At 35.1% G+C, this 17,854-nt stretch overlaps 2 protein-coding genes across 2 annotated transcripts; both read left to right on the top strand.

Annotated features, from left to right (window-relative positions):
• The first annotated feature begins 444 nt into the window (after nucleotides 1-444).
• LOC141653877 (uncharacterized) lies at nucleotides 445-1,146 on the top strand. Its single transcript, XM_074461744.1, has one exon. It carries the CDS (start codon nucleotides 445-447, stop codon nucleotides 1,144-1,146), a length of 702 nt encoding a protein of 233 aa, XP_074317845.1.
• Nucleotides 1,147-8,980: 7,834 nt separating this feature from the next.
• On the top strand, nucleotides 8,981-16,077 carry LOC141653876 (uncharacterized). Its single transcript, XM_074461743.1, has 6 exons — nucleotides 8,981-10,200; nucleotides 10,302-10,510; nucleotides 10,612-10,738; nucleotides 10,827-10,956; nucleotides 11,064-11,221; nucleotides 16,063-16,077. Exons 1-6 carry the CDS (start codon nucleotides 10,105-10,107, stop codon nucleotides 16,075-16,077), a joined length of 735 nt encoding a protein of 244 aa, XP_074317844.1. The 5' UTR covers nucleotides 8,981-10,104.
• The last annotated feature ends 1,777 nt before the right edge of the window (nucleotides 16,078-17,854 follow it).

Raw genomic sequence — 17,854 nt, 5'->3', positions numbered from 1 at the left:
TCGAAATAAGCCGTGTCAAGAACATCCGTCTGAGTGTGACTAAACCGGTGGATAAGTGGTACTGGGTGGCGGATAAGGATGGTGAGTTTACGGTTAGGTCGGCCTATAGGAGATTGACGGGGAATAGGGACGCTTTGGAGCTAGGAGGGGTGTCGAATTGGGAGAGGGAGAGGTGGTTGTAGAACAGGCTTTGGAAAGTCCCGGTTTGGCCCCGAGTGAAGCTCTTCTTCTAAAAACTGTGCAGCAAGGCATTGGCGACAAGAGCGAATATAACAAATCGAGTACAAAGTGAATCTGACTTTTGCTCTTTATGTAATTCTTTTAATGAAACGAGTTTGCATCTTTTTTGTGATTGTGCTATTGCTAACCGGGTTTGGGAGAGTCTGGGTTTGAATATGGGTGAGGGCTGGGGTGCGTGACTGGGTCGAAGGGAGGTGGAGGGAGATGGGGTGTAGAGAGCTTGTCGTTTTTATGGTGAGTTGCTGGGCATTGTGGAAGCACCGTAACAAAGTGATTTTCGATGTTAGGGAGGTTGACCCGCATGCGGTTTTTAAGAGGGTGGAAGATGTGGTGGATGAAATGGAAGGGGGTGGGTTTTTGGTGGCACGGTGTGGGGGCAGGGGTATGGAGAACACGGCTGGTGAGGTTGCGTCGGGATGGGAGGTACCTCCGGCAGATTTTGTCAAAATTAATGTGGATGCCGGTGTGAAGGAGGGGGTTGGGGTGAGTGTGGGAGTGGTTTGTCGTGACGAGAGGGGTAAAGTGCTATGGGGTATTTCGATGGGGCAGAACCTCGCTTGGGAAGCTCACATCGCGGAAGTAAGTGTCGTTTTTGAAGGTGTTAGAGAAGCTGTGAGACGTGGACACTCAAGGATCGTGGTGGAGAGCGATTGTTTAGCTGTGATCGAAGCCCTTAAGAAGAAAGCTAATGGCAGGAGCATGTTTTCGTTACTTTTGGACGATATCTTTTTCTTATGTAATTCATTTTCGTCGGTTCTATGGTCGTATACTAGGCGTGACAACAATAAGGTTGCTCATTCGTTAGCTCATTCGTTAGATAGTGTAGTTGGTCGAGTAGAGTGGTCGGATGTGCTACTTCCGATTGCAAACAATGCTGTTAATTTTGATTCTCGTTTAATATATTAGAGCCTTTGGGCTTTAACTCAAAAAAACAAATTGTTTTTTTTTTTTTTTGATTTTTATCCTCCCTATTTATGAATCAAAATAGGTAATGAATAAGAAATTATTTTTTTCCAAACAAAAACACTAATTTTCTCCATTTATATATTACTTGTATCCTGATTATCTACTTACACTTGATTTTGACATAAAAACTAGCTAAACGAAGAAGATGTATTATGTGTATATATTACTGAATGACACGTTGACCGGCTTGACCCTAATGCACGTAGAAGATCAAATCACCCATAAAATATATTTTCAAAATATAATGGTAAATAAGCAAATAAAATATCATAAAACAAAATAAGTAAATAAATAACTGGAATAGAGGAAATATGATATAATCGAAATTATTAAGAGTACTCCATACTTGAATCTTTGAGGATTTTGAGGCCAAAACTTGAGACATTCCTCCAAAGAATTACAAGTAGTCCTTAAAACATCTCTCCAATTGTCATACTTTTCCTTGTCAAATTGGAAAATACTTGAATACAATCTACACACTTTATTTGTGTCATCTTCCCTATTAATTTTTGCCTTTTCCTCTTGAGGCAATTTGAATACTTCCTCAAACACTTTTATTGCCATATTCATTAGCTCTAGTGGAACTCCATGGTTGACCACCTACTTGAAACAAAAATATCTCAAAGTTTCATGTTTTAAATTTTTAACTATAACATGATTTAAGTGGTTGAAGTGTTATTCTATGATCTGAATCCGAAATCTATCTGTATTTAAAATTTTAAGTTGTCCTTGTAGTTTCAATACTAAAAACAACAAAAAAAATATTAGCAATTTAAATCTTGTCATGTATTATCGTATGTCTTATTTGGAGAGCTAGCCATGATTTGAGGTTAGGAGTGGCGAAAATTTTCAGCGAAGGTAAACAAGTAATGTCATAAGTTAAACTCGAAATAAAATCGGAAATTTTAACTAAAACTTACGACATTTTCAATTGGGCTTTTGAAATAATTTGCAGCATTTTGTAATTGGGCTTTTAAGAAGAAATGTATACATCTCTCAAATCTTCATTTTGTAATTGGGCTTAACAGGCCTCACTGTTAGATTGGTTGAACACCAATATTAGTATTCATTCATGTTGTCAGAGCGTCCAGAAATGTAGTTAGACGTTAACCTTGATTAATAATTAACGAAATTAAATATTACTGGCTTATCAGTTAACCTATGTGGTCACACACTTATGTAATAGGTCTTACAAGGACCGAAATTTTCCGTCTTCCACTGTTACATATGAGCTATCGCCAATGAATTACTCACCTGAAATAATCCTAAATCTTTGCTAGCATTAACAATGTCTTTGAGTGAGCCCTTTTCATCACTTAGGTCAACAATTGGGACATTACATTTCCTCGTCGGACCTACAAAAAAAAAATCACGGATCTGGATTCAATGATTGCAAGTTCGTTATTACAGGTAGTTAGTTCCTAACAAGAGCCGAGTATGAGGGACTATTGTTGTAGAATCTATTAATAGCATAGCTACCATGGAACGAGTCTCGCTTCCCAAATTCACATAGATTATGTTTAAGACGATAATGCTCTGTATTCTTTTAATTAGTAAAACGAATCCAAATAAATAAAGTAAATTCATTCAATGGTAGTTTGAATTCGTTTTATTATTAAAAGCATATATTACCGTTTTAAGTAAGACTCACCGAAAAATCCAAAGGCATAACTTCTTACATGCCAAGAACATTTTGTTTTCACATGTTTTTATTGAGAATAATATCGTAAATATTTCTAACCATATATGTTAATATTATTTAGGTCAAAATTATCCTACAATATCATGTAAATATTCTTAGTTGATATCATGCTTGTATTATAAGTTATGTATTACGGCTAGCTTAAGCTATTAGGGTAGATTGCCTCTCAATTGTAATTAGTATATAAACAAAGTCTTGTACTCTTTGTAATCTATGCAATTCTAATACAATTCAAACCTTTCTCATAATTCTATCATGGTATCAGAGCCTCGTGCTCTTGATAGAGGGTAACACCTCAGAGTAGATCCTTAGGCCAAACCACCCACCCAAAAACTCTAGTTCACTTGGCTTGTCCCTACCTACAACCTCCCTCTCTTCCGCTGCCACCAACCCTAGAATTGCATCAAACCCCTCATCTATATTTTGGCTACCACCCTTTTAGCCACCACTCCGAAAACTATGGCCAATACCTTTTTTTCTCACAACCGTTTGAAAAAAAAAAAAAAAAAAAAAAAAAAAAAAAACTCACATTCACCATCTATTGTCACAAAACTACCAACCTCTTGGTACAAACCAACATCACAACCAAAAACCAAAAACACCCGTCTTGAGCTTTGCTTATTCTAACCCACACAATATTTTTTTTTCCCTACTTTGACGTAAAAACTAGCCTTATTCATGATTTTTTATCTTGGTAAATATCAAAGAAGGAATCCATCCCACACCACAACCCTTAAACCAAACCTGTGATACACCAATATTATGGCCACAACCGTCAAAACTTGAATTTGGCTTATATCCAAAAGCCCGAATTTGTCATCAAAACCCGAATTTGGCTTATATCCAAAATCCCCAATTCGTCATCAAAACCAGAATTCGTTAGTTTTATGTCTAAAACCCCTTATCTCATATTCTTTATCATTGGCAAAACCCATACAAACTCACCAAACTCTTACCTGCCCTACTTCTATAAAAAAAAGTATTGTTCACGTATCCCTTGTTTCCTCCACAGCTCCACTCCTTTTCTTTTCTTTCATGCATAAATCTCCATTTAGACTTTTAACCCCTCATTCTATGAAACCCTATTTTCTCCACACACATACACACAAAAAAAAATGATACTCCATGCAGCAACATCTTGCCATTATGGCAAACCCAAATCTAGCTCCTCCCTGGCTTACAAATTTCAGTCTTTCATCATGCTAGACAAACCCTATGGAAATTCCTAAGACCAAGGATGATTAACACCCGCGTTCCAACCCCGCAAATTACAGAACGCGGACCCACCTACAAGCTTTGGAGCATTGTGGTTGTGAGACCTGGTGGTACGATCGCCATTAAACCCCATGCTCGCTTTATATTTGTTCATCAATTACCACCCTTGTTTCAACCTCACAACAACTCAACCCCGGCGACCCACCTGTCTACATCGCCGCACCAGTTTGATGATCACCCATCACTCAAGCACATGACAACCCGTATACTACCCCATTCCGACGACCCACCCGTCTACATTGTCGCACCAGTTTGTTGGATCACCTATCAATATTGCATCACCACGTCGCAGTGTTGGGATCGAACCAGCTCATCATCCTTAAAAACTGCCCTGGCCTTCACCGTTTCTAAGCCACCTATCCACCATCTCGTTTCTACCGGCGCACCACCATTCTCTCTCCAAGATTGGACTTTCCGTACCGACGTCCACTACAAGAAAAACTAAAACAGGCGACCGAAATTTGGCGACTGATATATTTAGTCGCCAAATTGGCGACTGATTTTCAAATTGGCGACTGAAATCAGTCGCCAATTTGACGACTGTCTTTTTTAAAAAGGGAATCAAACTTGGCGACCGAGATTTTAAATTTGGCGACTGATTTATGTGTAGTCGCCAATTTGGCGACTGAAATTCAGTCGCCAAAATTAATATCAGTCGCCAATGTTTTTAGCAGAAACCAGGCTGTCAATTTTTAAAAAGGGAATCAATTTGGCGACCGACTTTTAAAATTTGGCGACTGATGTATGTGTAGTCGCCAAATTTGGCGACTGAAATTCAGTCGCCAAATGGCTAATCAGTCGCCAATTTTTTTTATAGAAAACCGGAACTCCTCTCTCCTGCTTTACTCTTTCGAAACAAAAAAAAAAAAAAAGAAGGGGAAGCAGCGGGCGATTGGCGACGACAACAACCACAAAAACAAACCACCACCACTTCCACCACCGTGACCACCATTCTCATTGCCTCCATCACTCTCTTTAATTAGGTTAGTTTTTTTTTGTTTAATTTCAGTTTAATTAGTTTAATTTGTTAGATTAATTTGTAGTTAGTTTGATTAATTTGTGGTTAGTTTGTTAGATTTATTTGTAGTTAGTATGTTAGATTAATTTGTAGTTAGATTTAGTTTAATTTGTGTTTGAATTAAAAGGGAATGATTAAGGGGGTTTGTGTTTAGGTTTAGGGTTATGGGTGGGGGTTTGGTCGGCCGTGGGTGGCGGTGGGGGAAGGGTGGCGGTGGGGGAAGGGTGGCGGTGGTCCGTCTCATTATTATTATTATTAGTATTAGTATTAGTATTAGTATTAGTATTAATATTAGTATTATTATTATTATTAGTATTAGTATTATTATTATTATTGTTATTATTATTAGTATTAGTATTATTATTATTAGTAGTATTATTATTATTGTTATTATTATTATTATTATTATTATTATTATTATTACTACTAATTAAACCGCCTTATTATTATTAATATTAAGCTAAGTGAAACCGTCTTTTGCATTAATGGAAATAGCTAAGTGGAACCGTCTTTTGGATTAAGAGAAATTATCTATTAGCTAAGTAGAACCTTCTTTAGGACTTGATTTTGATAAATTTAGTTTGATAATTCATGTTATTGATGAATTGAGGTAGAATAACCTTGTTATTTTTGTTTTTCTTTTCTCTTTTCGGGGTTGTCACCGCATGTTGCTAGGCACCACCGTCGCGTGAGTCGTTGTTGCTTCTTGTTTTCTTTTCATTTTTGCTTTTACTTGATTAGGTAACCTCCTCTTACCAGTTATCTTTTAAATTTACTAATTTTAGTTCAAATTATGTTACGGACTTTAGGATAGAAGCCTTTACTATGTGGTTGAATTGGGCTATTGATTGACTTAATTAATTTAGTACTTGATTGTGTTGTTGTTTGATTTGATGTTGACTTAGTACCGTTCAAGAATTACTCATTAGGAGTAATTCTTGAATAGTCCCCATTTTGGGACTGTCTTTGTACGTTTCAAGTCATTTAGGTAGTAAACACGTACTTGTGATTTATTAATGAGGAATGAGTTTGGTGGCGATCCCTTTAATGTTCTCCGAATACATGTATATGTGTATTTGGAGAACTCAAGGGAATTGCCGCCAATTTTTTCCTCATTAATAAATTACAAGTGTGTTTGCTAGTGACTTGAAACGTATATTGACGGGTTTAGGTTGGAGTGATAAGGACCCCATTCGAAGATGGATTACTTATTGACAATATTTATATATTGTTTTCATATGTTTATTGTATAATGTGGAGTATAATGTTTAAATTTTGTATTTAATATTATTGTTATTTTTTAAAAATGTTTAAATTTCTTTGGGGTCTTCTTTAGATTAAAATGAAGAGATTGGAACGTTCATGGATGTATGAAGGAAGATTAGACCATTCCAATAAGAAAAGACGTCCTACCGCTAGATTTATAAAGGGTGTTAGCGAGTTTATTGAATTTGCTAAACAACAAGATGAATATGACTTGGTAGACAAAAAACTTAGGTGCCCTTGTGCCAAATGCAAAAACCTGAAATACCAGCTTGACATTGTAGTAGAAGAACATCTCATTATAAACGGGTTTAAGCCAAATTATTACAATTGGATTTCACATGGAGAAGCATATTCTCCAATTCATGAACAAACTCACACCCAACAAATACAAAATGATGAGAACCCATATAGAGAGATGGTTGTTGATGCTATGGATTCCACTATTTTTAATAGTGATGACCATACAACTATTTCTGAAGAACAACCGCCACACCCACAAGCAAAAGCCTTTCTTGACATGTTAAAAGCCTCAGAAAAACCCTTGTATGAAGGAAGCAGAATGACATTGTTACAAGCCGCTTCTAGGCTAATTACCTTGAAATGTGAGTTCAATATGCCATTTGTTGCTGTTGATGGCATTGCCTCGTTCCTTGAGGAATCTTTTCCCGATGATAATATCATGACCCGAAGTTTCTATACTACCAAAAAAGTAGTTAAAGGTCTTGATTACGCATGAAAAGATTGATGCATGTCCTGAAGGATGTATGCTATTTTGGAAAGATGATGCTTTGCTTGACAAATGTAAAGATTGTGGGGCGGATAGATATGAGACAAGTGAAGGAGATACAGTTTTGGTGTTGAAAAAGGCAACGGTAGTAAGAGGGCCAAAAAGAGTAAGAAACCAATAGCATGTAACCAATTGTTTTACTTTCCTCTCGCACCAAGACTTCAAAGAATCTATGCCACCAAAAACATTGCCGAACAAATGAGATGACACAAAGAAAACCCACGTGCTCGGGGAAGATGAGTCATCCTAGTGATGGGGAAGAATGGAAACGATTTGATCGGATGTATCCCGATTTTGCCAAGGAACCCCGCAATGTACGACTTGGCTTGTGTACGGATGGATTTGATCCTTTCGGTAATTTTGGGAGGAAGTATTCTTGTTGGCCCGTTATGGTCACACCATACAACTTACCACCTTGGTTATGTATGAAAAGACCATTTATCTTCTTGTCACTTATTGTTCCCGGACCAAAAAGCCCGAAACGTAATTTGGATGTTTATTTACAACCATTGGTGGAGGAGTTGAAATATTTGTGGGAAGTTGGGGTGGAAACTTATGATGTGTCTAAAAAACAAAATTTTCAACTTAAAGCTTCCCTTTTGTGGACAATAAATGATTTTCCCGCCTATGGTATGCTATCTCAGTGGACTACACAAGGACAAAAAGCATGTCCTTGTTGCATGGAGGAAAGTAAAGCATTTTGGCTTCCCAATAGCAAGAAAATAAGCTGGTTTGATTGTCATAGATGCTTCTTACGAGAGGGAAATCCACATAGGAAGAACAAGAAAGCTTTCACAAAAGGTAAAGAGGTGCTTGATGCCCCTCCGAAACGAGTGCTTGGGGATGAGATATGGAAGACGGTATGTGATTTACCATCCCCTATTGATGGTACCGAGGAAGAATTTAAAGAATTGAAAAAGCAGAAAAACGGTTGGTTTAAAAGAAGCATTCTTTGGGACCTTCCTTATTGGAAGACAATGTTGATAAGACATAATTTGGATGTAATGCACATAGAAAAGAATTTCTTTGAGCAACTAATTGACATGATCATGGATGTAGAAGGTGAAAAATGTGATAGCATTGCTTCTAGAAAAGATTTGCAGAAATTTTGTCATCGTCCCAAATTACACATTTGCGGCGACGGGTCTAAGCCAACATCCATTTTCACTCTCGACAAAGCTAAGAGAAAAGTATTGTGTGAGTGGTTACAAAATTTGAAGTTTCCGATGGGTATGCATCAGATTTTAGTCGATGTGTGTTGATCTTAAGAAGTCAAGTTGCAAGGCTTGAAAAGTCATGATTGTCATGTATTCATGGAGCGATTATTACCCGTTGCTTTGAAACACCTCGTGCCAACAAACGTTTGGAATGCAGTTGTTGAGATTAGTCAATTCTTCCGAGATTTATGTGCCTCTTCAATATGTGTTGATGACATGATTCGTCTGGAAGAGCAAATACCACAGATATTGTGTAAGCTTGAAATGATCTTTCCTCCTGCATTTTTTAACTCCATGGAGCATCTACCGGTTCATTTGCCATATGAAGCCAAAGTTGGGGGACCCGTTCAATATAGGTGGATGTATCCATTTGAAAGGTAATTAAGATAATCTAGCTACTTTTAAATTAAAATTAATAATAATAACTAATCTATTTATTATATGTTAACTTTATTATTAATAAAACTCATCATTAACTTTTATAGGTTTCTTAATCATTTGAAGAAAAAAATTGGTAATAAAGCTAGGGTGGAAGGTTCTATATGCAATGCTTATTTAACGGAAGAGATTGCAAACTTTTGTTCTCTTTACTTTGAAAAACATATAGAAACCAAAGCAAAAAACTTGAATGTTGAGAAACCGGATGAAGTAGACGGAAGTTTACCCGAATTTTTTCAAACTCAAGATGATGAAGGGTGTTCATCAAAGGGGCAAACACGATATTTGGATGATAAAGAGTATAATCGTGCCCACCTTTACGTGCTATCTAATTGTGACCTCTTGGAGCCATACGAAACACAGTTTGTTAATGATTTCATTCAGAGGAATCCTAATATAAGTAAGGATGATGTTTGGGACAAACATGAGGACCAATTTCCATCATGGTTTCAGAAACATGTAATTGAGTTGAATATTCAAGATGATTTGATAAGAAGTTTGGCTTTTGGTCCTTTAAAAATGGTAAGAACGTGGAATCGATACTCGGTTAATGGGTTTAATTTTCAAACATTCAACCACGGTAAAGGTAAGGCTAGGTGCAATTGGGGGGTTACTATTTCTTCTCTTGATGACAACGAATACTATGGTATAGTTGAAGATATCTTTGAAATTAGTTATAGTGGACGTGACCGAGCTTATAAAACTGTCTTATTCAAGGTTGACTGGAAGGATAATTCTGTGGCTGGAATGAGAGTACATGAACAATACAAGCTTGTAGAAGTGAATCGTACTAGAACATACTCTAAGTATGATCCATTTATACTTGCACATCAGGCTCATCAAGTGTATTTTGCTACTTATCCAACCACAACAAATGATAGAAATCAAAATGCGTGGTGTGCAATCTTTAAGACAAAGGCACGGTCACAAGTTGATACAACTTTTTTCCAAGAAGAAAACGTTTCAAATGAAACGCTTTTGTCTCCACCCGATGAAATCAACTATGAACATGAGAATAAAGATGGTGAAGACATGGAAGAGGAAGAATTTTATGATGTGGAAGAGAGACTGCCGGGGGAGGATGAGGCGGAGGAGGAGGAGGAGAGAAGGGAAGAAGAGAAGGAGAGGAGGGGGGAAGATGAGGTGAGGAGGAGAAGGGAGGAGGAGAAAAGGAGGAAGGACGAGGGGTTTGGAGATGAAGATGATTATGATGATGATGATGATGATGATGACGATGAGGAAGAGGATGAGGATGAGGACGAGGGGTTTGAAGATGAAGATGATTAAATTGGTATAATTTTGTATTCCTCAAGAGTAAATTATTAAAATTTAGAAGTCTGTATAATTTTCATTTATCATTATTTGTGTTAATTTTTATTTGTATTACTGCAGATGGCTGGAGCAGGTCGAGGTAGGAAGCGTGGAGGCGGCTCAGGAGGAGGACAGAGTACGCGTCCGGAGCATGAGGAGGAGTTTGTGCAGGAGGATCTGATGCAGACAGACGGTGACGGTGAGGAGACTGACGCTACCGACGAGACACCACGGGTGCCGATACGGTACACTTCGGATCATAAGATGATTCTTGAGCCGGCGGGATTATGGTAAGTTTTATTCTTTATTAGTCTACTATTTTGTTGTTTTTTTATTTTTTATTTTTTAAATAATAATTGTTTGTAATTTTACATGTTCAAAATAAATGCAGGTTTATGGACGATTCCGTGGTACGAGGTGTCACGAAAAGCACGAAGACTAATTTCGTGGGTCCAATTCCTACATCGTGGACACAAGCTTCTCCTGCACAAAGAGATGCGTGGTTCAATAACTTTCGGGTATATATTTTCCGTATTTCTTTGTTTTAATAACCAAGGTTATACTTTTATAAATACTAATATGAAATTTTGTCGCTTTTTTTTGTAGCAAGCATATGCTTGGTCACCGTCTCAAGAACGGAATGTCCGTATCAGGTACGAGGAAGTCGGTACTCGACGATATCGGGACGTGATTTGGAAGGTAGTTAGGCGCCCAAAGGAACCAGACCACATGAAAGGTATTTAATTAACTTGTTTTGTTATTTGTATTAATTAGTATATACTCTCTTATATTATAAATAATATCAGTAACTTATTAGTTATGATTTCATATGTGTAATTGCAGGTGACAAGTATGAAGGCTTAATAAAGCATACCAAAACTCCCGCTTTTCAGAAGAAGTCTAAGCAAGCATCCCTCAACAAAAGAGGAGGAAAGGAAGACGCCGTGAACGAGCCTACTCATTACGCGGGTTCACGATCGTTCTGGAATCGTATGTTGGGGGTAAGTTTGTCTATTATTTCACACTTTTTTTTTTGTTTTCAATACAACATGTTTATTTTATGTTAGATTTTTTGTTGATTTTCTAACATGTATGTTTTTTTTTTCATTCGAGAGAGGAAAGAAGAAGTCACAAATTATTGCGACGGTACCGAACTGTTTACGGACACGCATTCCAGGGTTGACCACAAAGGGGTTAGAACTTGGACTAAGCCAAAAGACAAGCAATTATATGTAAGTTTCCGTAACACTTAATTTTTGTTAATTTACTCTCTTTTAAAATGTCGTATATAAGGTGGTTACCATATTAACTTACAACCATTTGTTTAATATTGTAGGAAGCATTTGAACAAGAAAAAGCCGCCAATCCGAAACTCCTGGATAATGACATATGGTTTAAGTTGGTGGATGGCTTCAAGAAAGGGCACGTGTATGGTACCGGAAGTTCAACACCGGCTTTCTATGAGAAAACGCGTAGGAGATCGACTTCAACAATTCCCAGCAACACGTATCAACCGGGAATTATTAGTCAACTTCAAGGTCAAATAAGAGAGCGTGATGAACGTGATGCCAAACGTGATGAAGAATTGCGCCAAATGAAGGAAAGAATGGCAATGTTTGAGACTTGGTGGCAAGGTTGTAACCCCGGACCTGGACCCAACTACGATCCAAATGATCCGCATGGTCCACAAGGGGGGAGTGGAGCCGGTGTTGGCTTCCAAGTATGATGATTTTAGCATGTAAGCTTGTAAAACTTGAACACTTTAGACTTGAACATTTAGAATAGCTTAGCTTGTAAAACTTTCATTTTCAATATATGAAATGAAGTTTGAGAAATTGGGAGGTGTTGGGTTGAAATGTATGGTGTTGTGTGTGTTGAAATTTGGGATGTATGGTGTTGTGGAACATCGGTTTGTATGCAGGTTGTAAATATTTGGCTAGCAATGAAAACGAAAAAAACCACCAAAACTTACAGTAGCTTTGGCGACTGATTTGTGATTTGGCGACTGCAAGTCAGTCGCCAAATTGGCGACTGATTGAAGGTAGTCGCCAATTTGGCGACTGAACAGCAGTCGCCAAATCACAGATCAGTCGCCAAATTGGCTCAGCCAAACTGGCTACGTCACCCAAAAAAGGCGACTAAAATGGCATTTGGCGACTGCTATTCAGTCGCCAAATTGGCGACTACCTTTAATCAGTCGCCAATTTGGCGACTACCCTATCAGTCGCCATTTTTGGCATTTGGCGACTGATTTGGCAGTCGCCAAATTTGGCGACCGATTTTAGTCGCCAAAGCTAGAAAAGGCGACTAAGGTCCGCGACTGACCTTTGGCGACTGATTTCAGGCGCCAAATTGATTTTGGCGACTGATTTCAGTCGCCAATTTCAGTCGCCTGTTTTAATTCTTTTTGTAGTGGTCTATCTTGCGGGGGCATATTGAGAATAATATCGTAAATATTTCTAACCATATATGTTAATATTATTTAGGTCAAAATTATCCTACAATATCATGTAAATATTCTTAGTTGATATCATGCTTGTATTATAAGTTATGTATTACGGCTAGCTTAAGCTATTAGGGTAGATTGCCTCTCAATTGTAATTAGTATATAAACAAAGTCTTGTACTCTTTGTAATCTATGCAATTCTAATACAATTCAAACATTTAAAAGTTTGTTTTCTAATGAAAAAAAAATATATTATACTCAAATTGCAAAACTCAAACTTAAAATAAAAAAATTAATCTCGTATTATTTTACCTGGTCTTTTCTCCGGAGGTTGGACATAAGAGTCCGGAATTATATTTTTTGGAGTGTTACTTGAGAGAAGGTATGCCATTGTAATTGAGAAATATGTAAATTTAGAGAAACTTAATGAGGTATTTAACTCAAACTTAGTGAAATGTTCCGATTACAACTTGTTTTGGTATAGAAGAAATCATAGGATTAGTACCATAAATAATAGGCGAATTTAACAAAAATAACTCAACCTTTGATAAGTCTTCCAAAAATAACCCGACCTTTTAACTTAAACAATAATAATCCAACCTTTATATTTTTGTCACATAAATATCCCGAAATCTCAATTAAACAAATTTCTACCAAATATTGATAAATGATATTTGTAAAATAGTTTCATAAATCTTTAAAGTCTATTTTGTGATATCATATATAAAAAAAACTCACAACCAAAAAGCTCGAAAAATGATAATTTCTTTAGTTTGTCAATGGAAAATTAATTATAAAACAAATATATAATTTTTTTTTGAAAAGAAATAACAAATAAGATAGATTTTAAATTTGTGGAAATAGTTATGAGAGAAATACTTTTGATTTTTTAAACCGTGGATTTGCGAAAACAAACAATTTATTAAACATATCATTTATGCATTTTGGGATTTTGAACAACAGTAAAATATTTTTTCAATTTTTTTTCCATGCTTCAAATTGTTCTTAAATAATTTTTTTATAATTTTATATAATTACTTATGCAAATATATGGTCAATAAGTTAATGGATTGGTTAATATATGGTTAAATTATTATGTTTTAAAATATAAGTAAAATGTTGGGACATTTCTGTAACACAAAAAAGAAACTGTAAGCAGTGAAAGAAAGGAGTGAGAAGGGAAAGATCATCCAGAATTCACGGGAATTAAAACTAGTTATTACATTAAATATCAATGTCAATAATGGGATAACTAATTGACTTTATTGTTTTAATGACTCCATAAACGCTTCCATGGCACAATCCATCTCCCCCATGAAAGCGGTCCGAATCCCAGAAAGAACCTCTGCAAAATGAATCGGCCTATAGATTGGTGGGTTGTCCGGGCTAACAAACGCTTTAGCCGGTTGAATTAGGCGGTCCTTTCTTGGCTCCATGAAAAAAGCCACGGTTGTCCTCGCTCTTGTAGCGTTCGTCACCACCCTATGTTTCACACTTTTGAGTTTGTCGTTGGTCACTATCTGAAATATTATTGCAAAAGATAATATTTTAGGCAATAATAAATACACAATATTATTTTAGGCAATAATAAATATAATTTCTTTCAAGTTAGTAAACTTTAGTATTCTTTCATGTTAGTTATATCAAGTACATCTTAACATTAAATTAAATTCACATTCAATTTATTTAAATAATATTAGGGTTTTTCTAAAATGTGCCCTAAGGGCACATGTTAATAACCTTAATATGATAATATTAACAATATATTCTCACTAATTATGGAAACAATAAGTTTATACTTGAATATCTCATGAGAATATGTTGTCAATTTTACCATAATAAGATTACTAACATGTGCCCTTAAGGCACATTTTAGAAAAACCCATAATATTAATACGACACTTCTCTGGAAACTCACCCTACTAAATTAACGTGTTGTAGCACGGGTTCTATAGTAGTTGATATTTAATGTATATAACTAGTTTTAATTCCCGTGAATTCTTGGATGATCTTTCCCTTCTCACTCCTTTCTTTTACTGCTTACGTGTCAGTTATTTGCCTAGAAGTCTCAATAAGAGAGCTCATAACCTTGCTAGAAGGGCTATGAGACCCTAGTTGTTGTAAACTTTTCTTATTGGTGCCCGGGATTTGTTCAATATTCATTTCGTTGTTTACTTTCGAATCTCCAAGTTTATGCATTCGCGTCTCATATTCACGTAACAATCCGTAATGATGAATATTGACTATAACATAATGGGTTTTGAGGTTAAGTAATGTAATCGCAGTTACTTTCTTTGGTGCAAATTAGAATGTCCACCGTTAATAATAAAAAATTATATATTTCTTGCGGGTGCTCTCACAAAGAGTAAACGTCTTCCTTGGACCCTTTTACTCTTCATCTAATAGAAAAGGTCCATACCAACATTTTGCTATGGAGTGAACCTAAAGACCCATTCAGCACTTTCCAAATCAATTAATCTTGTGCAAAACCGCATTTTTGTAAAACGGATCTAAATTCAATCTCAATTCTTACCGGTGCTATTTTATATGTCTCCTTAAATGGACTAATGCCAAATCTCAACGGATTATGTGATCTTATTGGACTCATTCTTGTTTTGGTGATTGATTTCTTAAAATGAGCACTAGCTAGTTACTCGTATATTTAAACACGAATTTTTATTTAAGACGACAATATACATTTTATCGATAGCGAATAACAAGAAATATTGTCATATTCTTGATAATAAATGGTAGTATTTGGATACGTTTTACCATTAAAACGAATATATCATTTGTTTTTTTTTGGTACATCAAAGTGTAGGTTCAAGGGTAGGCCTTATTCAGTCCAACGTTAAGGCAGATTATTGGCCTCTTTGAAAACTTAAAGTGGTATTTACAAATTGCCTACCAGTAGGGCTATATGATAACTCAATGAGAATCGATCTCCTGACTTAATGGTCATAAAGTGAACTCTTTACCATTAGGGTCAACCCTTATTGGTAATATTGTCGTCTGTAACACGGTTGTTTAATATTAACACAAATTAAACTTTCACGAAGGTGTAAGTATGATAAATTCTATTTCACTATGAAATCATAATTAATTTCACCAAAAAAAACTATGAAATCCTAATAGATGTCAAATCTCTTTAAGTTTTAAATTTGGATAGATATTCACATATTTCATTCTAAGTAATCACAATCCCAAATAAAATAAAATCTTTTAAACTTAATATTTAAAATCTAACCTAAACTTTAAAAATAAAATAAAATAAAATGGAATATTAAGTTGGTGGATAATACTTGTACAAGACGCTTTAGATAAGTTAATTAGGCTTTGTCATTTTGAACTTAATTTCAACTCATGTTTTTTTTTTTTTTTTTTTTTTTTTGACAGCAACAAATAGCATAGCTTACAACAGAGCTTCCTGAGCAAGATTATGAGCTATCCTATTCACTCCCCTAGGACAGAAGCTAAGAGAGCAACAGTGAAAACAAGACGCAATAGACTTAATATCCTGGATAATGCAAGTGATAGACGCAATAGGCTTATCCGCTCCGGCCACCTTCAGCTTGCAGGCTATGAGCTATCCTATTTTATTTCAACTCATGTTAGTTCAATTCAACTCTATTAAATTTAATTTAGTTCATTTTTTTATAAATTAACTCTTAATTTAATTCATTTCAGCTTCATTCAGTTTAGGTCATTTCAGGTACATTAATACTTGTAAAACAACTACTTATAGTAAATTATTTAACGATTTTATGCATACAAATATTTTATATGAGACTCTCTCAAGTTGATGGATAGACTCTTTAAATACATCATTATATAAAGTCTATGTGACTATGTAGTAAATAAACATTTAACAAAGATAAACATAGACCAAACTTTTAACTAATAAAATTACTTTTTTATTTACCCATCTTGTGAATCACATTATGGAAACATTTGTTTCTGCATGGGCAAATGGTAAAAATTTACCACCCAAATATGTGTTTCCACCTGGTAAAAGACCTGGTAATTACTGTGTTGTCCCTACTTCAAAAACTACACCAATAATAGATCTTGCAAATATGGAGAGCCTTGATGATCGTACAAAAATAATTCAACAAATTCTTGAGGCTGCTCAAAATTATGGTGTCTTTCAGGTTCATTATTATTATTATTATTATTATTATTATTATTATTATTATTTCCCTTTTTTTTTTCAAAATTTTACTTCCTCGTCGATCAATTGTTTATTTAGTTACTCGCTTGTAATTCCTGTGTACTCACTACGTTATTTTTCATATGTCGTTTGAGCATGTACTCTATATTGGCATATTGCATACGGAGTATGAGTTAAGAAAGATTTTACAAAAATTAAAACTTAATGTATGCATGGATCTTGGAAATAAGACGATAAATTTTTTATACCAATCAAATGAATAAAAATGCGTAATTATCCTGTATTTAATATTTTAGTTCACTTATAATATGAAAAACACAAATTGTTGTGTAAGACCACTGTATCCATAAGACTAACCCAATATCTAGAAACCCAAATAAATTAGTTAATAAACTTGTAAAAAATTATTTTAGTTTGATAACCTAAAATTTTATATTGATAAATTGTATTTTTAGATTGGTTAGTTTTCATCATAAAATGTCAAGTCGCTAAAATAAAATTAAAATATAACTAAATTTAATTGTTTTTTTGGGCTTTTTTCCTTTTGGACCAGTCTTAAGCTATAAGACGGTCCTATAGGAGAATTGTTGTATGAAAAATGAAGGGAGTATTTAATTTTTATTTTCGATTCATGTCATGTTTAACAATATATTTGTCCAAGTACTCCGTATACTAATCATACGATGTGAAAATAGTGAAATTTGTCATTTTTAATTTGTTAAACTACTACTCATTTTTCATAATTTCATTTTAAAAATAAATTGTGCTTACTATAAATGTTTAATGGTTGATATCTCATTTTATTCCAATTCATTCGAACTTTTTGAACGCCCCCTTAATAAAAAAAAAGGTAATTAACCACGGAGTACCATTGAGTTTAATCAATGATACAAGAGTAGTTGTGAAGGAATTTTTAGACCTTCCATCTGAAGAGAAAGCAAGATTTTACACAAGGGATCTCAACCAAAAATTCATGTTATTCACATGATAAACTAGGTATAGGAAAATATGTAATTG

This window comes from Silene latifolia, chromosome 4 (genome assembly GCF_048544455.1).
Source record: "Silene latifolia isolate original U9 population chromosome 4, ASM4854445v1, whole genome shotgun sequence".
Taxonomy (NCBI): domain Eukaryota; kingdom Viridiplantae; phylum Streptophyta; class Magnoliopsida; order Caryophyllales; family Caryophyllaceae; genus Silene; species Silene latifolia.
This window is presented reverse-complemented; position numbering and strand designations above follow the sequence as displayed.

Excerpts from the sequence above, each read along its gene's own strand:
- LOC141653877 (XM_074461744.1), top strand. The coding sequence starts at position 445 with ATGGGGTGTAGAGAGCTTGTCGTTTTTATGGTGAGTTGCTGGGCATTG.
- LOC141653876 (XM_074461743.1), top strand. The coding sequence starts at position 10,105 with ATGAAGATGATTATGATGATGATGATGATGATGATGACGATGAGGAAG. Across the intron at positions 10,201-10,301 it reads AGATGAAGATGATTAAATTG|ATGGCTGGAGCAGGTCGAGG; the intron begins GTATAATTTTGT and ends GTATTACTGCAG. Across the intron at positions 10,511-10,611 it reads CTTGAGCCGGCGGGATTATG|GTTTATGGACGATTCCGTGG; the intron begins GTAAGTTTTATT and ends AAATAAATGCAG.